Here is an 18,970-nt window from a genome sequence, read left to right on the forward strand (position 1 = left end):
CATTTAAAGAAATTATCTTCAAAAAGTAAATGTCATGGACCAATCTAACGTTTCAAATAAAGAACCGATGAGATTTTGCAAATTTTATGCGTTTTTTTTAAAAAAAAAGTTATCAAGCTCTTAACAAATCACCCTTTACTAAAAGATCAACTATACAACAACTAAAAAAATTGTATTTCTATAGAATTTTTTTTTCAAAATATATCTATAAAAAATATTCTCAAAGTGTTATTTCTATGGAATCTCAAAATTTTATTTCTATAGAATTTATTATCAAAATTTTATTTCTATAGAAAAATTTCTCAAACAAATTTGTTTGCAGAAACTTTTTCCAAAATGTTATTCCTATAGAGATTTTAACAAAAAAAAAATACTAATTTTGGTAGAATTCTACAAACTGTGGCAACCGTGGTTATATACGTTGCATTTTCATGTTTTAAATTTAACGAAAAATATTGTAGGGAAAATTGTTTGGGAATGTATGGGAAATTAGGGAACTTTTTTGCCCTTGTAGGGTAAACCGAACATTTTCCCTGGCAACACTGACTATGACCTATAGTCAGATTGAGACAATGCACCCATAAACATGTACCCCTTAATTTTATTAAATATGCAACTGCGGTTTATCTCCCATACCTATATCAATGTAACCCCAAAAATGCTTATGATTACTAATTCAGTAAGGGAGATTTAGGGTATGATATCGTCGGCCCCGCCCGACTTTCTACTTTACTTACATGTTTTAATTGGTTTTTATTCGGATTTGATTAAATAATTAATTGAATCAATTAACATGTTAATTGAATCCGTTTCTAAATTCAATTAAGTGTTTAATTGGAAAAATTTCGGTGATAAAATTTTGTATGTAGTGTTTCAACTTTCTCAACGCGTTCTTTCATGTTTTTGAGTTCACATCGAAAGTCACTGATTCTCTTATCAATCTCATTTAACAAACGTGACTCATTATCTTTAATCAGAGCTTTAATAAATTCGTTTAAATTGTAATTTATTCATTTCTACTAGTCCATGAAAATAAAAATAAATAAAATAATAATATAATAAATAAAATAAGATAAATGTTTTACGTAGATTATTTTTGGTATAAACGTGGGTATTGCACACGTAAAATTTTTTTCTGATTCAATGACGAAATTAATTGATCCAATTAATTTTTTAATTGAAATGTATTCAATCACAGAAATGATATTATCAGTTAAAAAATTAATTGAAAGTCAATTAAAAATTAACTGATCCAATTAAAAAATTAATTGATACATAAATTTTTGTAATTGATTTTTGTTTCAATTGAAAAATTTGTTGAATCAATTAAATTTTAAAATTTTTTAAAACTCAAGATTTTAATTGGACAATTTTTCGTGATTTTTTTTCTGTGTAAGTTCGAATTTAGCCGCTAAAATTGGAAAGATATCAACAAAAAGAATATAAAATTATATGTTATATGGGGAATACTATAAAGCAACTTTTACAAAGTTTATATTCTTTATAGTGGATTATTAAAGAAAAGTAATAGCGAAAAATCTCGAACTTAATACCCACCTTAATGGTGGTTAAAATGTTAACAGGGAATGTAGTGAAACAAAAAGTACATCCGTACTTTCCCCACCATAACAGGTTGGCTGATAAGTCCCCGGTCTGACACATAGATGGCGTCGCTGGTATTAAATGCATATTATTTTTATATTATTTTTATATAGTACCAACCTTCAAACGATCCGTGTCAAAATTGAACGTCTGTAAGTCAATAAGTTTGTGAGATACAGCGTCTTTTGTGAAGCAACTTTTGTTATTGTGAAAAAAATGGAAAAAAGGGAATTTCGTGTTTTGGTAAAATACTGATTTCTGAAGAGAAAAAATACGGTGGAAGCAAAAACTTAACTTGGTTATGAGTTTCCGGACTCTGCCCCAAGGAAATCAACAATAATTGGTATGCAAAATTCAAGCGTGGTGAAATGAGCACGGAGGACGGTGAACGCAGTGGACGCCCGAAAGAGGTGGTTACCGACGAAAACATCAAAAAAATCCACAAAATGATTTTGAATGGCCGTAAAATGAAGTTGATCGAGATAGCAGAGGCCTTAAAGATATCAAAGGAACGTGTTGGTCATATCATTCATCAATATTTCGATATGCGGAAGCTCTGTGCAAAATGGGTGCGAGCTCACATTTGACCAAAAACAACAACGTGTTGATGATTCTGAGCGGGGTTTGCAGCTGTTAACTCGTAATACACCCGAGTTTTTCCGTCGAAAAAATGTGACAATGGATGAAACATGGGTCCATCACTACACTCCTGAGTCCAATCGACAGTCGGCTGAGTGGACAGCGACCGGTGAACCGTCTCCGAAGCGTGGAAAGACTCAAATGTCCGCTGGCAAAGTAATGGCCTCTGTTTTTTGGGATGCGCATGGAATAATTTTTATCGATTATCTTGAGAAGGGAAAAACCATCAACAGTGACTATTATATGGCGTTATTGGAGCGTTTGAAGGTCGAAATCGCGGCAAAAAGGTCCCATATGAAAAGAAAAAAGTGTTGTTCCACCAAGACAACGCACCGTGCCACAAGTCATTGAGAACGATTGCAAAAATTCATGAATTGGGCTTCGAATTTATTCCCCACACACCGTATTCTCAAGATCTGGCCCCCAGCGACTTTTTCTTGTTCTCAGACCTCAAAAGAATGCTCGCAGGGAAAAAAATTGCCTGCAATGAAGAGGTGATCGCCGAAACTGAGGCCTATTTTGAGGCAAACCCGAAGGAGTACTACCAAAATGGTATCAAAAAATTGGAAGGTCGTTATAATCGTTGTATCGCTCTTGAAGGGAACTATGTTGAATAATAAAAACGAATTTTGTCAAAAAAATGTGTTTTTTTTTGTTAGACCGGGGACTTATCAGCCAACCTGTTAAATGTGTACGAAGAAATCTTTACGAGAGGCGGTAATTCCTTTTGAATTTACTTTGTAAGAAGTCTAAAACCACCATAGAACTCAATCGAAGAATACAAGTTGATACTAGTGTTCAATGAACGAAAGCAATTCCGCTAAAGGATCACAACGCGGCAAAAACACACCACATTTATAGCCTAGAAATAAATGTGATAATTGCATCATATACACAAAGAATTTACATACATGTTTTTGAACATTGTCACTGATGTTAAATGGAGCATCTTCTTCATCCTGTATATTTTTATCTGGTCTCCCCACCGACATTGTATTATCAAGAATGGTTGTGGTGATTTCGTATTCATTATTCGCCTCTGATATATTAAGTTGAGCTGCAGCTACAGATAGTTGATTTGAATTTTCCTTGGCATACGAGTTCTAAAAGTACAATATTTTTAGTAACTGGATATATTTCCACTTTTATAATTGATATCAGTATTTCTCGCCAAAAAAGGCATTCCAGCCACGGTTGCCATAGTTGGAGGAATTCTACCAAAAATAATATACTTTTTACTGTTTGGAAAATTGGTACAATTCTTCATGTTTTGGTAGATTTTGCAAAATATTCCTCTCCAGCTAAACGTACCAAATTTTCTATAGAAATAAAATGTTGACAAAATATTTTATAGAAATAAAATTTAGACAAAATTTTCTTTATAAATAAAGATTTGACTAAATTTTCTATAAAAATACAATTTTTACAAAATTTACTATAAAAATAAAATTTTGACAAACTTTTCTATAAAAATAAAATGTTGACAAAATTTACTACAGAAATAAAATTTTGACAAAATTTTCTATAAAAATAAAAAAATAATTATTTGTTTGGTAGGTTTTTGGTTTTACCAAAAACTTTTAGTTTCTCCAAATTTTGGTAGATTATTTTTAGCTCGATTGGCAACCGTGATTGCAGCCGATCGCATATGAGATAAGTTAAATACAGCCGCGAGAAAATTAGGCATATCCATAAAGTCAATTTACTTACGTTCAAGTTAATACGTTGATCTATAAACGATGGCATTCAGTTAAAGTTTTGGTATATCAAAATCCTCAACAGTTACAAGCGGCTCCAAACGTCCTGACGGACTTGTACTTAGATTGGTATAGTTTAGAGAGGCGTCCTGCACCTTTTTCAATGCACACATTTTCTTTATGCCAGACCAGAAGGTGAGTTATTGAAACCAATAAAATAATTTGTGTCCCATAGTTGAATTTAAGGACGTGAAATTCGTGTCCGCTCATTTGAGTTGAACGGAGTAAACGGCGATTGGATTAGGTAGGTGAACCATTGTGTCTCCTGTAGACGTATTGGAAATATCACCTTCCTTCTCAGAAAATAATGACTTACGGCTAACTGGGGTAGTTCGGACATTATCAGTACATATAGCAGGTTTGGCTTGTGTGCATCGCGATTCGGCTCCAGCAACAATTACCGAAGGTATATCATCACTGTATGGTGCTTGATAACACTATTCCTAATCTAAAATATATTACTTTATACCTAGGAATCTGTTGAAAGTATTACTACTATTTCATGTTTTCGTATCAATCAATGACAGACGTGATGGCCCATGATGGCCATCTTGCATTTCCAATTTTATTGGCGGCGTTGAAACATATTTCGGTAGCAGCGTATTCTCTATACCAAGTTTGGTTTATTTTTCCTTGAGTTAATAACCATCAGGAAATCTGTGAATTGTTTTTCAACTTGCTCCAAGTCTTTTCGAACATCGGAAATTCTTGTTTTCACTAGCCCAGTTTAGGCCGTTTATTAGCAACGGACAATTTCGCTTGTAATGTCGATGATATAGAATTAAACGCTTTAATCACTGTATTGATGTTGGCACCTTCATTGTTTATAATAGAAGCTAGAGAGAAGAATCAAATCATTTTATCGTAGAAGATAAATAAAGGCTCCAGAAAATTGATATTTGCTCAACGATATCATGAGAATGTAGTGCGACCATAATTCATAAGATGTTTGAATTATTTGGTGACCATAATTATAGTACTTACCTTCCAATAAATCCACGGAAAAAATTATCTCGAATTATCCGTAATTGCTGAGTTATCTTCTGCTCGTGGCATCTAAATTCACTGCCACAAAAACTATCCATACTTTCCTTCATTTAAAAATTTTGCTGCTCCATTTCTTTAATCATTCGCGTCCTTTCCCTTAAGCTCCTCTCAATTAATTTTTCATTGCTATCATCAAAGTCACTGAAAAATTTATCATCGACCAATAAGTATGTGGGCAATGACGTCTTATTGACCAACTCACTCAAAAGATGTATCAACATTTGAATTTGTTCATTGTATCGCTCATTGTATGATATCAACGCTTTCCAGCCATGTGGATGCCATCTCCTTCAAACAAGTATCCTTTCTACATAACATTCGCAGTTACAATCCCAACATATTGTGCAGAGTCTACATTCAATTGTTTTTCTTTTTTGCTTGATGAGTTCTTGTATGATGAAATGAAGCAAATCCAGTAGAAAACATGCATTTCATACCACCGGGCATTACAACAAAATGTAGCTTGCGCCATTGTGATGGATACAATGTGCTGCGTAAGGATCGCACTAAAAATGGAGGTGGTGGCCTGGCTTTCATATTATACCGTTCCGTGCAGTATAGGCCTATCCCGCTTGTGCCAGACACTATTGACACCTACATGGAATGTACGGTGGTAGCAGTCAAGTCTGGGGATGCCGAGAAAGAGCTATACAATGTGTATACACCGCCGGTTGGTAGATGTGCTCCAGGTTACAGCCCAAACATTGAGCGACTGTTGTGCGGGCATAACCGATTGGTTCTAGGAGACTTTAATGCCAACCACGAACTTTGGCATTCTCTCCTGGGTAATGACCAGAGAGGTATAGCTTTGGCAGAGCAGGTAGATGACTCCACATTTTGCACGGTGGACGAAGAGGCCCCCACGAGAATTATGGGTGACTGCAGCAGTTCGCCAGATTTATCTTTAGCATCGCCTGGTCTGATAAATGGCAGTTCCTGGCAACCCGTCATTTCCTTGGGTTCAGACCACCACCCCATAATTCTCACCATTAACCGACCCTCCGATTTCATAAGCTCTGAACGCCGGACGTTTAGAAACCAAAAGAAAGCCAATTGGGAAAGCTTCAGAGAATATACAGACCGCTGCTTCAGTGAGCTCTCGTCTCCCTCTCATGTTCATTTTGCCCAGAGGGCGTTCCGGGACATCATCAACGCAGCAGCCGCTCGCTTCATTCCAGCTGGTCGAATTGCCCAAGTGAGGCCCAGCTTCCCAGCCGAAGCGGCGGGACTTGCAGACGAGCGTGATGAATGCCGTCGTGCTTACCCTGCTGACCCTAGAATCAGGGAACTGAATCTAGAGATTAGTAAGAAAGTCGACGGGCACTGTGACTGATCCGAAGAGATTCGCTAAATACTTCAACCGACAGTTTGTCCCGAGAGAGACAGAGCGAAAAGGAGAGCCCCTCGTCACATACGTGGTCTCCGAGCGGATGACACACCACAATTCACCACAGCCGAAGTTACCAATGTCATCAACAGCGCGAAACCATCCAAAGCGCTGCGCCCCGACGGAATTTCAAAGTAAATGCAGAAGCATGTAGGAATTCTGAGAGATGAGTACCTGACCAGACTTCTCAATATGTCCTTGGAATCACTAATTATACCCGATGTCTAGAAGATGGGTAGGGTGTTTCCACTACTGAAGTCAGGCAAAGATTCGAGTAAAGGTGAATCGTACAGACCGATATCCCTTCTCTCGCCAGTAGCCTTGGACACTTGAGGCACTACTCCTCCCCAGCCTTTTGGAGAATTTTCCAGCTGCCCACCATCAACATGGATTCCGTAAGGTACATCGTACGACGACAGTCTTGCATGCCATTTCGACACATATTAATAATGGACTTAATCAGCCCAAGCCGTGTCAAAGGACGGTCCTCGTGGCGCTTGACATCGGGGACATCGAGAATAAAGGCCGAAACACAATGAAAAAAAGCAGGCGTATGCTTTAGCTTTTTTCTTTGCTTTAAAGCTGCTTTATTTTTTCCAACACACATAGAAAAGCGCAAAGCTCGCTTCATAAACATAAACAAATTTATATTTTCAATTACAAACCTGGAAGCAACAAATGTTTTTAAAGTCAAAACCAAAACAGCCTACCAAAGCCCAAAAAGTTAAAATATTTTAAACTTTTTTTGAAGCTTTGACGCCAAGCTTACATTTATTGTGTGCAGGCTCATATAATTATGTGTGCTTCAACTTTTTTCAAAGCAAAGAATATAGCGAAGAATTAAGCGACGTGTTCATTGTGTGTCGGCCTTAAGTGCCTACCGGCAGGAACGAAGCGTTGGGTGCTGAATTATATGTGCGGACGCCAGTCGTACGTGCAATTCAGGGACAAGAAGTCGAAACCCGGTAGAGTTAAACAGGGAGTTCCCCAGGGTGGGGTGATATCTCCGGCACAGTTTAATCTCTACCTGTCCTCGATTCCACCTCCTCTTGCCGGCGTCGAGATTGTATCATATACGGACGACTGTACAATCATGACATCCGGGCCCATTGTTGATGACATATGCGACCATTTAAACGTCTACATTGCTGATCTTACCGGTTATTTCACTGCTAGGAATTTGAGGATATCTGCCACCAAATCCTCAGCCACACTGTTCACTACATGGACGGCGGAAGTACGTAGGCAGTTGAATGTTAGAGTCGATGGCGAAATAATTCCGACAGTAAACTACCCCAAGATACTCGGGGTAACATTCGACAGCCTGTTTAAGTCGTCTTCCCATGCCACTGCAATTTATAACAAATTCCGCGTTAGAAACAAGGTATTCAAGTCGCTTGCCGGCATCACTTGGGGTGCGGACAAAGAAACCTTGTTGACTACTTATAAGGCAATTGGCCGGTCAGTGTAAACTATGCAGCGCCAGTGTGGACACCTCAAACAAGCGACACGCAGTGGAATAACATCCAAACCTGTCAGAACGCTGTCCTTAGAACTGCAACAGGATATCTCCGGAGTACACCCTTGGATCACCTTTATGCGGTGACCAAGATCATCCCAGTGCGTCGACACAATTACATGTTGTCAAAGCAGTACCTCTTGGGTTGCTTTCGAATCTGTCTTCCAAATCACCATCTTGTGCACCCAGAGAAGGAATATGATCCCGTCAACCATGTTTCGAGAGCAAAATGTTATTTTTGGACGGAGAAATTGTAACATGTTTGCAGCAACCATGTTATTTTCTCAAAATGCATATGTCTTATTTTGGTAACCATATATATGTTTGCCGAAAAAACAACATTTTTGCGATAAAAATGTCCCATGGTCACCGTTCAAAAATAACCTTTTGCTCTTAAAACATGTTTGGGGTGATCATATTCCTTCTCTGCGTGTGGATAGGCAACCTCCTCCCAGGAATGCAAGGGTTGATCTTCACCTTCTAGAGCGCGAGATCCAGCGTTATAAAAGTAAGGCTCTAGATCAGGCAGCATATCAGACAGGTCTGAACAGGATTCATGAGGATACAGTAGCTGAAGCGGAGAGAAACTACAAGGTTAATCCTGTTCTCGAAGTCCGACCACCGCCCATAGCACCGGAGAAAAGAGACATCCACGGCAGACAAGGGTGCTTTTAGCACAGCCGCCTCAATTTCTACTTATCAGTGATTGATAGCAGCGTAGCTGACGTGTGTCCCATCTGTAACCAAGGGCCACCTGTCACCTTTTCGCTTGCTCACCTAAACCTACCCGACTCACCACCAGATCACTCTGCACGCACCCACCCTTGTCGCAGAGTTCATAGATCTGGACACCAGTTGAAGTACCAAATCATAGAACAAAATGGATGAAATTGCATTAAAAAACTACAAAATGAACATATCGTCTTTTGGTGGGTTCAACGGTGACAGTGAAATAAATTTTTGATTTGTGTGGTACCGCAATGACTAACATGTCCTTACGCCTGATTTTTTCCAATTCTACTTCCGTTTTAATTTTACCCATACATGACCTATAAAGTGATTTCTTCGCAGAGATATACGGTATCTATAATAATAATAATTGAATCTGTTTTCACATATTTTTATTTATTTCTTTTCTTGGTAATTATATAAGATGAAATTAATATACATAATTAAATGATATCGAAGTCAGTTCAATCATATTGTGGATTGTATTTATTTGAACTGTGAATAGATGTACATGTAAGTGATTTAGGGATTTTCTATTTACTTATAACAGTGCAACTACAAGGCATCGCTTTAACAGCAAACCTTTATTATCTTGTCAATTAGTTGGGCAATACGTCATTACATGAAATCTTATAAGAATTACAATTACATACTAGTAAATAATTATGTAAAAATATCGTTAGTTTCGTTTTGTGTTTTGTTATTTTTCAATAATATATCCTACATATTTTCATCGTACATACTTAATTGCGTTATTTTGAAGTAAAAATAAGATTTTCAAACCCATACAAAAATCCCTATGAGGGAGTAAAGGTTTGGGCATACATAGTAAATAATCATTTTGTTATCATGCATGTGTATGGAGAATCCTACATATTGATTCTTGTCATTGCCGGAGACACCACAAGTTATTGAAACTGCTCGCCCGGTTTTGGCTAATAATCTTAAAATCTTGCAATGCATATCGATCAATAGCCATTGCCTCGATTACGATCCATATTAGAATATTCGTTGTCCTAAAAATAAAAAAAAAGTTTACAAATATTACATAATAGTTTAGAAATAAAAGTAACGATTTAATTAATATATGTACACGGACAAAATAAAATTGTGTTTTTCCTATACATGTACAGTACTGTTCAAAACATTGACAACCACGTAATAATGAAAATAAAAATATTAAAACCTAAGCTTTAACGCAATGATATTGCTTATAATGTCGGTATTAAATATTGTTACGAATTTGATAATTATAGATATAAGTTTATTTAAATTAGTTTCCGTTAATTTAAAATTTCAAATTGTAACGATAAAATTTCGCTATCACTTGTTGGAATCATCTATTCATTTTCTAGTATTTTCCTGAATTTCTTTTATGTTCTTTTGTTTGCTTATCGAAATGTTAGTTCTTACTCTCTCATAGAATAACAACCCCTTTGCTTTGTTATTTTGCATTCTCATTTCATCTCATTGTCTATTGTCATTATTGTTGTTTTTGTAGTAATGCGAGCATATATCTATGTGAGTGTGTATGTGTTTGGCAGCCACCAGATGAATAACTTAATAGTCGTAGATCCTTCTAGGATTGTCTAAGAATGTTCTGGCGTTGCCAGAATATTGTAGTGCTACCAGAATGTTCTCGTATTGCAACACCGTCATATATAAAAACGTAACAATTGGTGTCGGAAGTGAAATAACGGAAAAAAAATCTACAATGAAGTTTAATGAGCTTCGTGTGGAAGATTTAAAAAAGGAATTGAGCAAACTGGAGCTGCCGACAACAGGCAATAAGGCCCAGCTTCAAAAGCGTCTACTGGAAGAGTTTGAACGGCGTAATATGGACATTGCGACGCATGAGTTTGATTATAAGGAAGAAATTGATGAATCAATACTCGTCAATACAAGCAGCGTAGAAACTCCATCTGTGGCTTCGAGTGTTGTGGATTACACATCAATGCTCAATGTTTTGAGCAAAATGACGGAAGAAAATTCTAGAAAAATGGAAGAAAATTCTAGAAAAATGGAAGAAAATTCTAGAAAATTGCTGGAAGAAAACGCTCTAAAAATGCAAGAAAATTCTATAAAAATGATGGAAGAAAATTCTCTTCTTTTGGTGGAGAAATTTGACGAAAATTCTAGAAATCTTAATGAAAAGTTACAACAAATTTCGGAAGGTATGGAGAAACGCGTAGACCACATTGAAAGTCAAATTGTGGAATTGGATAAGAAATTTGTGGTTCACGATGAAAAATTTCTACACCTTGAGAAAAAAATGTCAGAACTAGAAATGAAAGGTGGTCCAGTGCGCGTAATCGAGGGCCCAAAAATCAAAACTCCTGTTTTTGATGGCTCATCTTCATTTGATGTTTTCAAATTCCAATTTGAGACGGTGGCATCCAGAAACATGTGGAATGACAACGACAGAGCAATTGAACTTCTGTTGGCATTGAAGGGTAATGCTGCCGATGTAATACAAAGTATCCCAACTTCTTCCAGAAATAACTATAACGAAGTAATAGCTGCACTACAACGCAAGTATGGTGGAGAACATAAGCAAGACATATTTAGAATGGAATTAAGAGGTAGAGTCCAGAAATCAAACGAGACTCTACAAGACTTTGCAACAGAAGTTGAGCGGTTGGTGCTACTGACATACCCAGGAGAGACTCACCCACTTGTGGACCGCATCAAGATTGAGACTTTTGTGAATGGCATTCGAGACCCTGAGATAAAATGTGCAACAAATGCCGCACAAAAAGCTACATTCACAAAAACAGTAACATTTGCACTTGTACAAGAGACTGCGAGATTGCTGGCACGGACTCAAATTCACAAAGTACGCAGAGTAGAGACCGAGTGTGAAGAATCGAAATCGGTCATTGAATTGGTAAAAGAGGCTCTAAAGCAGATAATGCAAGAAATGAAGCAGCAGGCAAATAAATCTAGAATAAAATGCTATAACTGTGATAAGGCTGGACATCTTTCCCGGGAATGTAAAGCGTGGCGTAAAACGTCGGGCTCAATCTCGCCATCTCCATTAAACAATAATCAGAAGAAGGCGACCACAAACCCAAGCGACTCAAATTCAAATTTTGCGGATAATAGAAAAGGTGGCAAACAAGTTATTGATCAAGCCTTGACACGACGACATTGCAATGTAGAAAACAGACGCTACTCGAAAGCTGAACCAAAGGAGACAGTTGTAAATGTCAGGCAGTTACACATCGAATCTGGCACAGACTGGTCAACAGAGCAACGTAAAGATCCCATTCTGAGAAAAATTATTTCGGCAAAACAAGAAAATAAGAAACCCAGCAAGAAGGACATCGCAGCCGAAAGTCCACTTATGAAAGCATACTGGGCTCAATGGGATAGTTTAGTTCTAGTCAATGGATCCCTGCAACGTAAATGGGAAAGCGAAGATGGCAAGAGCAGCCGAAATTTGATCATCGTTCCAGATTCCAAAATAAGAGACGTTTTGGTGGAGTTCCATAATGGTCCCAGTGGAGGTCATCTGGGAATAACCAAAACTGCCGAGAAAGTGAAGCAACGATTCTTCTGGGTTGGATGCCAGAAATCAATTGCTGAATGGGTAGCCAATTGCGAGAAGTGCATGAAGGCGAAAGGTCCAACAAGGAAAAGTCGAGGTCCTATACAAGAATATAGACCAGGAGCCCCGTTTGAAAGAATAGCAATGGACGTTGCAGGCCCTTTCCCAGTAAGTGATTCTGGAAACCGTTATGTCCTTGTGGTCATGGATTACTTCAGCAAATGGCCGGAGGTGTATGCAATTCCAAAGAGGCAAAAACGATTGTGGATGTTGTCAACAAAAACTGGATATGTCGCTACGGTGTGCCGTCCGAGATTCACTCAGACCGGGGAAGAAATTTTGAATCGGCCATATTCAAAGAGATGTGTGAATCCCTTGGTATCAAGAAAACGAGGACTACAAAATTACATCCGCAATCCGATGGCATGGTAGAAAGGTTTAATCGCACTCTGGAAGAACATCTTCGAAAAGTAGTGGACAACGGCCAGAGGGACTGGGACGAGCATATACCAAAGTTTTTGCTGTCGTATAGATCTGCCATTCATGATTCCACCTCTCGAACACCGGCCAATATTCTATTCGGAACTGAGTTGAAGTTGCCTGGATATCTGATATTCGGTGCTAAACCTAATGAGCTCGCCATGGAAGAAAACAGAAACGACATCCCAAACACTTTCGGTGAAGTTTACGAATCAGTGCGAAACAAAATAAAAATGGTCAGCAACAGAATGAAGGCGAGATACGATCGTGCTGTAAATACTGAGGGCTTCAAAGAAGAAGAATTGGTTCTGCTATTTAACCCGCAACGAAAGAAAGGATTGTGTCCTAAACTGCAAACACAGTGGGATGGCCCATACAAAGTCATCAAGAAGATCAATGATGTTGTATACCGGATTCAGAAGGACAGCCCTAGATCAAAGATGAAAGTTGTACATCTGGAACGATTGGCTCCTTACGGAACAGGTTCTGTGCCTGTTCGGGACGAACAGGCTTAAGCGGGAGGCAGTGTTACGAATTTGATAATTATAGATATAAGTTTATTTAAATTAGTTTCCGTTAATTTAAAATTTCAAATTGTAACGATAAAATTTCGCTATCACTTGTTGGAATCATCTATTCATTTTCTAGTATTTTCCTGAATTTCTTTTATGTTCTTTTGTTTGCTTATCGAAATGTTAGTTCTTACTCTCTCATAGAATAACAACCCCTTTGCTTTGTTATTTTGCATTCTCATTTCATCTCATTGTCTATTGTCATTATTGTTGTTTTTGTAGTAATGCGAGCATATATCTATGTGAGTGTGTATGTGTTTGGCAGCCACCAGATGAATAACTTAATAGTCGTAAATCCTTCTAGGATTGTCTAAGAATGTTCTGGCGTTGCCAGAATATTGTAGTGCTACCAGAATGTTCTCGTATTGCAACACCGTCATATATAAAAGCGCTCGCATGCTGCTAACGAGTCAGTCTTAACAGTGTTGCCAACTCCCCAAGGCCAAAAAGCACCAAAAATATTTTATAAATTCTAACATACCACCTTCCACCACAAAATCGAAAATTAAATGCTCTACTAAAAAAAAAAAAAAAAAAAAAAAGTTCCGAAGATGAATTATGAATTGAATTTTAAGAAGTTAAGGTGGGTATTAAGATCGAGTTTAGCTGCTAAAATAGTCATTTTTCAACAATTACTTTTCTTTAATAATTCATTTTAAGGAATACAAACTTTGTGGCTATTCCCCATTATAATAAAATTTGCAGCAAATATGCATAATTTTATACCGTTTTTACTGATATAGTTTTCACTTTAGCGGCAAAACTCGAACTTAGTACTCACCATTATGAACCGCTATTCATTTTGATCAGTCATGTTTTTCAACTTTCAAAATATTAATATATGGAAGAAGTCTATTGCTTATTCCAATTCTGCGTGCTTTTGTGAATTTAATACAACGTTTTTAATGACATCTTTACCAAATTAAAAAATTCGGCACTCATCGTTCGACTTTCCTACAGAATACCCTAAATAACAATATTAATTAAAAAATAATCAATACCAACTTCATAACAATCAAATTCTATATTTGGCAATAAATTTGAGTTTCTTCGGCTCTTGAAAGTCTAATCAAAATTTTTGTATCAATTAAACTTAATACTGTTCAAAATAAAAAAGCACCAAAAGCACTAAATGAAAATGCCAGAAAGCACCAAGTTGGTGCTTTTTTTGAAAAGGCACCAAAAAGGCAATTTGGTGCTTTTTAGAAATCAAAAAGCACTAAATTTGGTGCTAAAAGCACCAAATTGGCAACACTGAGTCTTAATTAAGCGTCAAACGAATAACTTCAGTGTGAACGAATTGTAAAGTGTGAAGTCATAGTAAATAAATTGTTGATTGTCGTTATTTAAAAGAACTGTGTTTTAATTGTCGGGTAATTAAAAACGCCTAAATATAAAAACGTAACAATATTTTACAGCATAAGGAAACTAAATTGGGATTTTACTCTGTAAATAAATGTAAATACTATTGTAATTGAAAATATAAATTTGTTTATGTTTATGAGGCGTGTTGTTGGAAAAAATAAAGCCGGTTTAAAGCAAAGAAAAAAGCTAAAGCATACGCCTGCTTTTTTCATTGTGTTTCGGCCTTAAGTGTCTCATATATTTAAACAAACTGTTTGTTACTTTTAACGATAAATGTTAATAGTTGATATAGCTATACCGTTTGATGACTTCTGTACATGTTCTTGGTTAATGATATAATTGAAGGCGCGCTAATCTATTTTTCTTGGAAATAAGTGCTTTACTAACATTTTTATATGCACGAAGTCTGACTTCTAAATCTCTTGCACATCCAGATTAAGTTAACTTTAGATTTCTTTATATAATATTTGAGGGAATTGTTGTATAATTCTTTTAAATATACCATTTTCTTGTGGCGTAGTCTTAAGACTTCTGCTACCTCTGTGCACAGTTTTGATGTTTCCACTATATATGACTAGGGACACAGATGATTTGTGAACATTGTTCTCTTCCGAAATTATGCAATGAACTAAACGATATTCCCTAGATTCAATTATTGTTAGGGTTTTCTTTTTCCCGGATTTTGCCATTCCCGGTAAAGGGGGTTTTTTCGAATTTCCCAGGATGTCGGTCAAAGGGAAGCCTGCTTTGATGTGGCATATGTTTAGACATTTGAATAAATTAGAAATCGCCTAAAGCTACGGTTATACGGCGCTGTCTGGACAACTTACAATATATATTATGTTGATCTCTTACATCAGCCATATATCTAAATATACGAAATATTTTGTAATAAACAAATTTTACAATGTTTAAAAGACAATCTCTTTCGGTATAGTTTTCGGAAGAACACTATTAATAAAGTGGGATTTTTTGGAACATTAAAAAATTGGTTGGAAATGAAAGATACTTATTTCTATTTCATCATCGAAAAACGGGGTCACTATATTCGGTCAAAATTCCCAAAAGGGAAACACTATCATGTAATACCTCACTCACATTACACTTCCAAAATCCACTTTAACTAGATTTCAACTGTCATTTGCCTTATAAATAAGGGATTTAAAATCCACTTTTAATAGATTTCGAGCCTAATGTGTACGAGGTATAAATTTGAAATTAAAGTAACTATCTCAATAAAGGTTGGAATTTACATATTTCATAACAAAATACTTGCAAAAATTATGAACTTTTGAAATTATACAATTTCAAACGTGAGATAAAAAAAGGTAAAATATCCTGTTGTTTATAAAGGTTTACTCAGTCTACGATTGCGATAGACTGCAATGTTGGTTTACGGAAATATGACAATCATAAATTTAGAAGTGCAATCTTCTTTTTAACAATTGGGAGCCCGTTAGAATCTGGGCTAGAACCCACGGCTATGTATGTCCCACAAGGCAACTACTACTTGGTACCATATTCATACACATTACATTTCCAAAGTCCACTTTAACTAGATTTCATCTGTCATTTGCCATATAAAACCCTCTATTATGTATAAAATATTGTAAAGAAAATTTCCTGGGAATTCCAGCACTTCAAACGGGAGCGAAAAAATATCAAATTCCCGGGATTCAGTTCCCGAAAAAAACCCTAATTATTGTACGTTTAATATAAACAGAAAAAAGTAGCTCGTAATTTATAATAAGTTTTGAAATTCAATTTAGTTAATAGTTTTTGAAGGTGCATCTTTCTGTGTTTACAGATTTTTATATCTGTCCTAGATCGGAAATACAGAATCGTGCAAACAACATAAGTCGCGAATTTTAAACAAACAGATAAAACAACATATCTCATCATATGTTGTAAAATAAAATCGAAATACTTGTATGATACTTTTGACAAAGCAAAATAAGTCCACATAAGGATTGCGTAATTGATCGATTTTTTTTTTACGAAACAACATATTACGAGTCATGGCGTTTTGACGAATAGATAAAAGTAAATGCACATTTAACTTCAGTTGTGTTGGTTTTTAGTCAGTATATGATCGGGATGCAATGCGACAAGACACTATAACTAGAGGTATGCTATTTTCATTTTTACTACCATTTAAGAAAAACAGTCAATTGTTTCTATAAAATTGAATTGACTGGTATGAAAATATTTTGGAATATGTGTAAATATAAATGTCGTTACTGCCACGAAAAACTGACCAAATATTTTTAATTTCAAACTATGTCATAGTACCCAACTTTAAGTAAAATGTTTAACTAATTTTAAGTAGTCGCATGAACTTCAAAAGAGTTCAAAATAATAATTATTACGAGATTTTCATAAAATTCTTGAAATTTGAACAATCTAGGTAGAAGTGCGATTAATTTAATTGAAGTTCAAAACTTGTTATAAATTACGAGCTACTTTTTTCTGTGTAGCGATAGAAATGCAAAAAATAAGTCATTAAAGAAGAAAATAATACTTGGTGTTATTTGCAATTGATTTGAACCGGTCGAACCATACGATTTTTTACCTCTTAGGGAATACCAACATATTCATTTACCGAATCAGAATTTGGAAATCCACTCCATAAAAATTATTTTGTAATTGGCTTGTAAACTATAAAATTGTTATTATGGGAGTTATTACGTTGATTAAGTTCATGGTAGGGTTCGTTGCAAATCTTTTGGGATTATCCCCACTAGTAAAATTAAATGGCGCTTTGCCGAACGTGGCTAATAAAAAGGGCATTGGAAAAGATGGAGACGTATCTGCAGCCGGTGCAAAGTTCTTAACCCTCTCACGACGAATAGGGTTAGGTTACGTCAAGTTAGGTGGCAGCCCGATATATCAGGCTCACTTAGACTATTCAGTCCATTGTGATACCACATTGGTGAACTTCTCTCTTATCACTGAGTGCTGTCCGATTCCATGTTAAGCTCAATGACAAGGGACCTCCTTTTTATAGCCGAGTCCGAACGGCGTTCCACATTGCAGTGAAACCACTTAGATAAGCTTTGAAACCCTAAGAAATGTCACTAGCATTACTGAGGTGGGATAATCCACCGCTGAAAAATTTTTTGGTGTTCGGTCGAAGCAGGAATCGAACCCACGACCTTGTGTATTCATGGCGGGCATGCTAACCATTGCACCACGGTGGCTCACGACGAATGGGACATATATGCCCCATTTCGTATTTCCGTTGTAAAATCTTCATTCATCAACCAATTTTCAAAAAAATAGATTCTATCGACGCAGAACACATGTAGCTATGAAGTTGTAAATTTATGTTGGGGTATTTGTGCATACTTTGTGTGTGGAAAAATTATAAACATGAAAAATCTGGAATTTTTTCACAATTTTTTTTTTTATATTTCAAGTATTGGTTGTCTGAGGTGGCTATATTTTTGGTTTAATGTGTATCAACTCATCCTCTATCGATAACGGTTTAAATGAACTAATTCGGCTTCCTAGTTTTTTCCAAAAAAGTACCGACACTAATGGGATATATGTGTCCCATTCATCGTCTAGGGTAAGAAAAATGATCAACCAAAACAATGTGGGGATTGTATGGATACTCATTACTATTATTAATCCAAAAAATGTCTAAACTCTTCTTGGCTTAACGGAAAAATAACAAGCATGCACGCACGTTTTTTTCGTGCGAAAATGTGATCTTAGTACTAGGCTTAAAGGGTTAAAGAAGTCATAAACATATTTGAAGAACGCATATGTCCAAAGTTCATATATTTCATCAAAACGGAAGAGGAAAAAAGAAAATTTCATGTTGACGGGACGCATGTCCGTTTATTGTACCTATATTATAACTGGAAGGAGTACTATAATTTAAATGTAAAGCTTTTATTTTATTTTCTAAATATGCAAGAATTTTTAATATATGTACAGATCTGTGACCATGAGATAAGGATTCGGTACGTGGATGCATCCCATTCTGGAGCATGGCACGACTCTTTCATTTTTTTCTTTTTTATTTGAGGTTTTTGACTTGAAATTACAGAGAAATGAATGGAATAGGGAAAAATTCCCACGAACTTGTTATTCAGAATTGGGCCTTTATGAACCCCTTAACTTTTAATATCAGCTATTGGGATTGTGCAGGAGCCAAAAATAAAAAAACGGGCGGATTCAATGTAAAAACTGTAATAGCAACTTTTCTTTACACTTTAAGCACATTTTTGGACATGACCTGTATAAAGGAGTATCTTTTAGTCCTTCACGGCTTAGGGTATCCAGTACTAAAAGAAAGCAAGCCTATTCATAACT

General features: G+C 36.2%; 1 protein-coding gene across 1 annotated transcript in view; it reads right to left on the reverse strand.

The window, feature by feature from the left end:
• Positions 1-9,055: 9,055 nt before the first annotated feature.
• The window catches only part of Ythdf (YTH domain-containing family protein), a 49,365-nt gene continuing 39,450 nt past the window's right edge, over positions 9,056-18,970 (reverse strand). Inside the window, exon 6 of the mRNA XM_075297520.1 lies at positions 9,056-9,696. Within this exon, the coding sequence (XP_075153635.1) occupies positions 9,649-9,696 (48 nt within the window). The 3' untranslated portion in view covers positions 9,056-9,648. The remainder of the gene's footprint in view (positions 9,697-18,970) is intronic.

Source organism: Haematobia irritans, chromosome 1, assembly GCF_050003625.1.
Source record: "Haematobia irritans isolate KBUSLIRL chromosome 1, ASM5000362v1, whole genome shotgun sequence".
Classification (NCBI taxonomy): domain Eukaryota; kingdom Metazoa; phylum Arthropoda; class Insecta; order Diptera; family Muscidae; genus Haematobia; species Haematobia irritans.